We start from the raw sequence: 10095 nt of genomic DNA on the forward strand, positions 1-10095 counted from the left end.
TTTTTCGGAAGGAAAGCCGTTTGGAAAAGTAACGACTTTTCGGAAGGATTACCGTTGCACGTGAATTTCAAATAAATTCAGTTGCGCCAAATTAATTCTGTTAGTTAACCAACATTCTGAATTAATTTATAAGAGAAAGGAAATGATTTAACAAGATTGATTAAATAAATTTTGTCCAAAAATATTATCAATCAATCATTTGCCAAATCCAAATCCAAATCCGAATCCGAATCCGAATCCGAATCCGAATCCGAATCCGAATCCGAATCCGAATCCGAATCCGAATCCGAATCCGAATCCGAATCCGAATCCGAATCCGAATCCGAATCCGAATCCGAATCCGAATCCGAATCCGATCAATCAATCACATCATTTGCCGAATCCGAATCCGAAGCCGAAGCCGAAGCCGAATAAATTTTGTCCAAAAATATTATCAATCAAATCATTTGCCGAAGCCGAAGCCGAAGTCGAGGTCGAGTGAGCGACGACGACGGCGCGAGGGGGCACCTTCTTCTTAACCCTTTAAGAACTAAAGGAAGTGTTTCCTAATATAAGGACAACAATTTCCTCTCTTCTATCGATTATGGTAAAATGACTATTCATTTGCACTTTTGCAATGACTTTTCATTTTCCCTCCAAAATTGGTTCCCCCATTTTCATTGGTTCTTCCACTTTCCATTTTCTCTTTTTTATTTCCCATTCACACCTTGCTAAACCCAACAGGCCCTAGCCCCCACTCATTTCTTTCCCTCTATCTAAGATGACTTGAATAGCAACAATCTTTAAACCACAACATACGATCTAAAATATGTATTAAAACCTATTGAGTTTATTCATAGGGAACCTATTGTGAGATTTACAATGAAAGAAAGGGAGCAATTTGCTAGGAAAGAAGGTTTACATATTCAAGCCGAGATTATTAAATTTACTTATGGAAAATCAGTGTTATCCGAGTTGCAAAAGCTTTTACCAAAGCAATTTGATGTTAAAGAAAACTGTAATATTGAATAACTTGATTTTCGTCACCTTTGGATTAAGTTTGATTTATATGAGGACTTTGTACAAGTTTTATCAAATTCTTACGAATATTTTAAGTTTGATGGTGAAGAGTATTTGTTCAAAATATTTCATTCAATCCTAAAGAAGAAAGCCCGGGTATGCATTTCATTGCTAGAGTTACCTACATATTTCTTTGCGAGGAAAGCCTATTGCGGTGAATAAAGCAACACATGATCTAAATAGTGCAAGACTACAATTTTTGGAATTACAACTTCAGAACTAAATGTCTCCATCGTAGCGACATCAGAGAATCAAATTCTTGTTCCCACCGAAGAGATATTGCAGCATCAAATTGATGTCTTGGGTGGTTATTGCTGATATAGTTGATAGTGTTGTAGTTAAAGTGCACAATAGGGAAACAATTACAAAAGCTTTGGTCATAGTATCACAAGTTGATTCCGGGTAGCAATTAAATAACAATGGTGTTGGAAACGAAAGCCCTATTGGTGCGAGGCTTGATATGAAAATTGTCGCAACTTCAAAACCTGTTGAATTGCAAGCTGAAAAATTCCAATAGTAAAGAGAATGTATCTCGAAATTGCACTCAAAAAGTCAGTTGGTAGTCATATTAGTTCCTCGACAAGTCGAAGTAATTCTTCAAGTCTGAAAAAGAGTGTGTTGATCCTAATTTAATTTTACCAACTCAAAATGTGTTTAAACCATTGTCCGTTACTAAAAAAAAACTCAACTAAAACATTGTATGGAGAAAGGTATGTCATCACTCTCTTATGTTAATTCGACAAATAATTTGATTGTCTTTAAGGAAAAACAGGGGGAGATAAGTGTTCCTCTGTGGCTGATTTGGCCGATGAAGAAGAACAAGTATCAACTCCTTCTTTGAATAACAAATTAAGCCTAGAAGCTTCAATATTTGTGCATAAAAGTGTGATCGGAAAGAAGAATAAGTCTAGAGCCTTAGCATCAGGAATTAGCATAAAAGGCAACATAGTTGGGTTGGCAAGGTAATTGATCAGGAATTTGTTCCAAGACACCTACCTTTGTGACTTACAAAGTAGAATCTTATGATAGTTTCAACAACTTCGACAAGTTCCAATAAATCCAAGAAGAATTGATGAACTATCAAGTGTTATTGAAAATATTTGAAGAAGAAGAAGATAAGAGGAAAGTAGTTCAGATAATTTCTCTAGACGGGCAAACTATTTTTTTTTAATTCATACATATATAAAAAAAAGCTTGAGGTTAAAAACTCAACCTTTTTCTTGACGTTTATATTTTTACATTATTTAAATATCCTCATTTGAAATATAGTATGTAATAACTCTATGGTGATCATAGAATATTTTGTTTTCTCTAGTTCTTACTTTCTCCATGCTTTTAGTAGAGGTTTGTTACCTCATCAGCCTAGCCCCCCTTGCTTGCACTTATTCATGTTGAGGATTTTATTTTATTATTAATAAAAGATCGCTAGACCGTGTCTAGTGGTATAATTTTTTTTCTTTTCCTAAATAAAAATAAAACACCCCATAGCCCTCTTCCCCACTATTTTACACCTCTACCTTTGCACCCAGCCCCGACCTCTTATAATATTTCTTTAAATGGTATATAAATATTTTTATGATAATATTTTTTTTTACCTACAAAACGTAAGAAAATAAGTTTAAAAAGTTCACTTACCTCTTAAAAAGTATTTTCCATAAAAATATTTTCTTCGCACCGATCACACCCTAGCTAACACAATATTAATAGTCGATTTAGCATATTACAAGATAAAGGTAGTTCTAGAATAATTCAACAAAAGTAGATGAAGCTCGTAGGTTGTACGCCAATCAAAAGTGCTTTAAATTAGGAACCACTTATTAATAAGAAGAAGAATGGCTGCAATAATTTTTCTATAACATAATATTATGGTGATGATTAAAAGGGAGCATTAATCAAAAGGCAATTCAATTTATAAAACATTATATTAGCAAGATTCGAAAAGGATCGAACCCCAAGTTAAGTGATAATTGAGAAAGACAATTAGGTCAAAATTCAAATTGATTAGAACAGAAAAGACACAAAGTAACAAACATATTGTAGCACTTTTTGATTTGAAAATCTACTATGTTCCTCGTTCACATTCAATTTGTTCCATGAATTATTTTTCTTCAATATTGTCGTTTATGACGGTGTATAAGAATAGTGTTGTATATAGTGTATTAGTGACTTGCATTAGTTATGCTAGAAATTATTTCTTATACAGTTTTGATTTGGTGTATTAAAAATAACATTCGATGCATAATTTCTGGAAATAACTATTTATTTACATAAATACCCTTCACTAATACGATAAAGGATAAGGAAAAGATTTTGAAGGAGAATCGTATTTTTAACCATGTTAATGCATACATAAAAAACACTTGCATTAATAATACCATGATTTTTCATGTATTAGTTATGCATATCGTAATATCAAATAGGGTGTACATTTTGCATTAGTTATAATTAGATTGAAAAAATATACCAAAAAAAAATACTAATAATACACGAAGTTAATATATTGTCACGATCCAAATTCACAAGCTAAGTCGTGATGACACTTATGTTTCAAATCGATAGGTAAGCTAACTCAATCATTGTACCAATTTAATTAAACAATAATAGTAGAAAGATAAACGACAAACAGAGTATCCAAACACTAAGTCTTTCACAAGTATGAAATGCGGAAAGCTAAAACACCACCCAAGATTTGGTGTCGTAAGTACAAGAGCTTCTAAAATATGATGCAAGTCTGAGACTAAAGTAACTAGTCTAGACATAAGAAATATCCTTTCGGAATACTAAAGCAATAGAATAAATAAAGACATAGAGAAGGTATGGGCCACAGAATAGCCAAGTAGCTAACCACAACTCTAAGATAACTCAAGCTCAAACCAAGAAAGCTCCATGAGATGCGCTCATATTTGAAATTCAATCTACACTATAAAAGAGTGCAACAAGTGTAGTATGAGTACAAAACCACGTGTAGTCAGTATGTCTCATTGAGAGTCAATGAAGAAACGTAGTGATAGAAGTATATAAGAAATCATTCGTTAATTTTTACAAGTCTACATTATACATATCAATCAAGTTTCACCAAATAGGGACAATCAAATATTACATAATGTCAAAACATCAATGAAACACAAATCAAATAAGAATGAAGGATGTATTGAGAATCAATTCGACACCATGCAATGATATGCCTCAAATATCAAGTACTCTCTCAATTGTATATACACAATACTTCTCGAAAATACATCGAGAGCTCATGACCCAAGAAGGACTCGCGAGGTCCATATACCGATACAAATGATCTCCATGTGTCTGTGCAGACGATCTCAATGTGCTATCATAAAATCAAACAAAAGAATTTTGGATAATTACCCATCAAAGTCATCTAATTTTTTTTTTTCAAAAATCAGTTTCACTTTACTTAACAAAATAGATAACAAAAGAAATATAGTATCAAAAAAGTGGGTATATGTATAATTTATTAATCTTTAAAATGTATAAAAATCACGTGAGATAAATGTGTTACACGTTGTCATAGACTCAGATAATCTTCTTCTACTATTTCTATTTAATGCCCTTCTGCGCAATTTCAGGAAAACATAAAGAAGTCATATATTGCAAGTTGTAACTACTATTATTAAAATTATAATTAGGGGGAATTGACCAGCCACTTTTCTTGATTATTTAAAATTATTTATTTCCAGGAATCCTAATTACAATTGATTTCTTCCAGAATCTCACTTAAAAAAGGAAATGGTTCTTTTTTCATGAAAAAATATGACAAAAAGACTAAATAAATTAAATAATCATTCCATTTGTCCGGATTTATGATTTTTTATTGGACATGAAATTTAAGAAAGAAAATAATATTTTTGAAATTTGTGATCTAAGACTTCTAAGTTATAGATGTTTGTGTGACTATAAATCATCTTATTAAGGATACAATAAATTTTTTAAGTTAAATTATTACTAATTATAAAAATATATCATTAAATAATTACATGACTTAAGATAACATAAACTCTAAAAATCCCTACAATTTGAATTAATTACAAAAATCACATATAGCCTTCTCTCTCTTAACATCAGAATATATCACTCCACCTGTATTAGTTACATTACAACTTTATTTGTGTATAATGTATTGTTGATACATAATCCCAATTATTTCAAACTTAAATCAATATGAATCTGGTTTATAGTTATGTATCTGATACATAACTCATGTATCATTTGCTATGTATAGGACGAAGAAGAAATGTATTCGCGAGTTCTGAAAATCTGAAATTATTGTAATTTTGAAAAACTTTGGGATAAGATGTAATTAGCGACCAAATTATTGAGGTCTCTGTACTTTATAATTTTTTTTATACTGAGTAAAAAATAAAGTAAGGTGGCTGAATAAGAGATAATAAAATCTTATTAATATTATCCTATTGGATATGCATTGTTATTAACTTATTATGTACCTAATTGTTATGTGGGTCAATCTAATACTACAACAAGAAATATAAATCTTCAATATTTTTCTAATTCAAGGAAATTGTACCAACTTTTCATTCATTTATTGTATTGTATGTATGTATTTTCTTGCTATAAAAGCTTGGAATATAGTTAAATATACAATGTTCTAGTTGCTAAATTCACTATTTTATTTACAAAGGATAAAATTCAACAAATTGGTTAACTCCAAAATTAGGAATTATACAAATCTTTTCACATTTGAAATTATCACTCTTTTTGTTTTATTTGCACACCCTAAAATATGTTGCGGGCTCCATTTGCTTTAAAATATTTGAAGTTTCTAATTTCATTATGTTTATTTTTTAAAACATATTATTTGAAATTTACGTTTTGTTATTAGTTTAAATATGCTTTTGTCGTTATTAGGTGGGATCAAAATTATTTCTGAACTATGTTGAAATGAAAAAAAATGTGTCTTATTTCTATATGGTGAAAACTTAGTATCCAATAATGCCACATATTGCACAATTAAAAATAATATTTGAATATACCACATAGTTTAGAGACAAATTTGAAAGTTAATATCTCAAATGATCACTCAACTTTGAGTTGTTTACTTAGAAAGTCACTCAACTTTGTTTTATAACTCAAAAGTCATTTAGATCTTCTACTATTTTTTTTAATGAAAAGGTAGTAAAAACAATAATTAAAATAAGCATCTTATTTATTTTTTTAAATAATTTTTTTTTGTATTTTTATAAAATTTAATGAAAAAATAATTTAAAATAATTTAAATTAATTAAGTGACTTTCTAAGTGAAATACAAATAGTTGGGTGACTTTCTAAGTGAAACATCAATAGTTGAATGACTTTTGAGTTAAAAAATAAAATTGAGTGACTTTCTAAGTAAGCAATGTAAAATTGAGTGACTTTCTAAGTGAACTATTCAAAGTTGAGTGACCATCTGAGATATTATCTCAAGATAAATTTGATTGTTGCGCGTAGTTCAAACTTCTAAGGCAAATTGACTTCCCATTAATTGAGTTTTAATTATTTTGTTTCCTCCTTGCTCTTTTTCTCTTTCTCTCTTCTAATCACTTCCATCACTATTTACGTCACTAGTTAGAACGCGTTAAACAACTTATATAAAATGTAGAAAATGTGTTTATACTCACTTTTTACACTATTGTATAAAATTATACAAAATGGATTTTCGTCTCCTATGAATTTTGACTACAAAATTACACTAAAAATAATATTTAAACGTGTGGTGATAAACATGAATATCATTCTCAATCAGTTTTTAAGTATTAAAAAAATGAAAAATCATAATCATAAATTAAGGAATTATTTCTTTTCTCTTAAATTTCAAATTATATACAAAAACAAGTCAAATAAAATATTTTTAAAAATGAAAAAATAAACTTTTTTTAATTATAAATTTGAGTCAAGTGACATAAAATGTAAAAGTCTCAATTATATATGTGTCGATAGTTCCTTATTCTTGTCCCATTTTTCTCATTTTGGTCTCTTCAATTTTCATTTTAGATTATGATTTAACTCACTTATTGCAACCTGGTAGGAAAATCACTCTTATCCGTTGAATATAAAAACCTTTTAACTTACTTTGATAATAATTATATTGTGGAAATTAAATACTAACGTCCAAAATTTTAGGGCGGGGGGGGGGGGGGGGGGGGGTAATGCCAGGCTCTTTTTTATTTTTTTATTTTTCAACAACCAATAAACACCTTAATGGGCTCCATTTGCTCTACATTATTGAGGTTTAATCTTTTCTAATTTGCTCAAAAAGTGCAGGTTTTCTCATGTTGATTGATGAGGGAAGAAAACAAAGATATTGACACCTTTCATTCTCGCATTCCCTTGAGTGACAAGATTTTAGGAGAATAATGAGTCAATGTCACAAAGGAATTAAAATGCTCAAATAGGTGATCGATCTTTGAAAAAAGGTTTATCTATGCCATCTGTTAAAAATTTGGTTCATCTATATCATTTATGTATGAGAAAATGTTCATCCATGTCATTATTTGTTAACTGAAAATAATTTCAATTTTGCAAAACCATTTTCTACACGTGGTCAATTATGATACGACCATAGCATTAATTAAATCATTTTTTAAAAGGAAAAACTCTCAAATATGCCATCGAACGTTGTGAAAAGACTTGTTTATGTCATTCATTAAAAGTTTGGCTCATCTATATCATGAATGAATCTTATCTCAAACGAAAGTGGCATAGATGAGCCAATTTTATAACGGATGACATAAATGAGCCTTTTCACAGAGTTCAATGATTTATTTAAATCTTTTCCCATGTCACAATAACAACAATAATATAGCTTGCGTAATTCCATTAGTAAAGTTTGAAAAGGATAATTATATGCGCAACTTTATCTCTGTCCTGAATAGATAGCTAAAAAGACTATTTTTTTATAGACACTCGATAAAAGAGAAAATCTTTAATCCTATATGTTAATGCCACCAAAGAGGACAACTTTAATCCTAACAAGGTAATTAGAGTTCTTAATTATATCCGTGAACTTTCTCGATTGGACATTAGTGGTCAAAAGTCTACTAAAATAAAGGAATACTTGCAATTCTTGATCATTGAGTTATTTTCATGAATTATGGTTTTTGATCATTGAGTTGCTCTGGTTCTTTAGGGGCTCGTGATATGGAATAGATAAGGACCCACAAATTCTGTATTTGTCGTTAGAAAATTCACAACAAAAAAAGGAGAGGAATTCTCAATGAAAAAAAGGTTTCTAAATTGATCAGAGTTAGAGAAAATTAATACCATTATACAACCTAGCGTCCTAGTCTGGCTATATTTTATTATCAATTTTTGGTTAATCGATTTTTATTTTTGGTAATTAATTGTATATTCACTAACCACCAACTGACATTTACAGAACATATCAAACTACATCACAGTTTGTTAATAAAAAAAATAAAACTCAAAGAAGATACAACTTCATATAAAGCTAAGTTGTTGCAACCTAGAACTATTGGCCTTATGAGCCCTCATACAACACATATAAGCTACCTCTTTAGCATGACTACATTCTGCATACATTAGTTTGAAAAGTTGGGCAGTCAGAGTGTTGCCTCTGGCTTTCTCTATGATCTATTTCAAGTGTGTGTTCCAAGCATCTAAAGTATAGACTGGCCATTTGATCCATGCCATCAACTTCCTCCAAATAGCTCTTGTAAACTCACAGTAGACAAGTGATCTCTAGTTTCAAGCCCATTTTGACACAACTTGCATTGTTGATTTATATTCATCCCCATGAAGCCAATCGATCACTAGTTGGTAGCTTGTTTTGTAACTGGAGCCACATTGTAACAAGGTCTTTGGTCTTGCAGAGTTGGCAAATATCAGACATTTCCAGGGTAGTCTAGGTCTGTTTCCAAGTAGACTCAGGTAAAGGCTGCCAATGGTTACCTGATCATTTTGCTTTTGTGTTTGCTCTAAAATCAGTCTAACATTAAGTATCTTCTTGACCATCCATGAAGCCTGCTTTGGAATAGGTGCAGTGAAGAAATATTGAGTCTTTATGTAAAATGAGTGGATCCATTTAATCCACAGCTTGTCAGATTTGTAAGCAAGATCCCAATAGATTTTGGCAATAGCAGCTTGGTTCCACAGTCTGATGTTAATGAGGTTCATGCCTCCAACTGATTTAGGCAGACAACCTTTTTCCCATGCTATCAATGCTCTCTTGTTAATAGTATTAGATCCTGACCAAGTGAAACTTCTACAATATGATTCAATAAGCTTAAGAACTTTTGCAGGGATTATGAAGAGCTGAGACCAGTAGGCTTGAATACCAAATAGTACAGATTGAACAGATTGCATTCTTCCTGCATATGAAAGTTTCTTAGCAGTCCAGGAGGAGATTCTAGCAGTAATTTTATTCACTAGTGGTGACCACTGCATAATAGTCTGTTTCTTGGTGGATAGAGGAACACCAAGATACTTGAAAGGAAATTCACCACATCCAATGCCACTCTGCTGGAGTATATTCAGTTTTACATGCTCAGGGACACCACCAAAATATATGGAGCTTTTATTCATGTTTGCCTGCAGTCCAGATGCTTGAGAAAACTTTTGGAAGCACTGTTATATATGATCTTTACAGATTTTTGATCCCCTCTACTAAAAAGTAAAAGGTCATCTGCAAAACATAAATGAGTTATATTCAATCTGAAACTTGAACCCTTCAACTTCTCTGGCTTCAGCAAGGCATCTACTTAGGTATTCCATAGATATAACAAATAAGTATGGAGAGATGGGGTCTCCTTGTCTAAGCCCTCTTGCAAGATTTTTAGTCCTTAACGATTGGATTTTCGATTTAACCCAAAGAAAATGCTCATATGATCAGATATATACGATATTCATAAAAAAAAATATAAATAGTAGCAAGAATAGAAGTCCAACACAAATTTCTACATTGATAACTTTTATTTAAGACATAATTGCTTGAATTCCTTCTAAAGACTCGTGAAATAAATTGGAAAAATGTCTATCTTTGTCATAAAATTAAGAAGAGAAAAG

General features: G+C 30.9%; 1 protein-coding gene across 1 annotated transcript; it reads right to left on the reverse strand.

Annotated features, from left to right (window-relative positions):
• Positions 1 to 8778: 8778 nt before the first annotated feature.
• Positions 8779 to 9615, reverse strand: LOC107058390 (uncharacterized). Its single transcript, XM_015304048.1, has one exon. It carries the CDS (start codon positions 9613 to 9615, stop codon positions 8779 to 8781), a length of 837 nt encoding a protein of 278 aa, XP_015159534.1.
• Positions 9616 to 10095: the final 480 nt, after the last annotated feature.

The sequence above is a fragment of the Solanum tuberosum genome, unplaced genomic scaffold (assembly GCF_000226075.1).
Source record: "Solanum tuberosum cultivar DM 1-3 516 R44 unplaced genomic scaffold, SolTub_3.0 scf00510, whole genome shotgun sequence".
In the NCBI taxonomy this organism is placed as follows: Eukaryota; Viridiplantae; Streptophyta; class Magnoliopsida; order Solanales; family Solanaceae; genus Solanum; species Solanum tuberosum.

Bases quoted from the DNA above. Each gene is read 5' to 3' on its own strand.
- LOC107058390 (XM_015304048.1), bottom strand. From the start codon at position 9,615: ATGAATAAAAGCTCCATATATTTTGGTGGTGTCCCTGAGCATGTAAAA.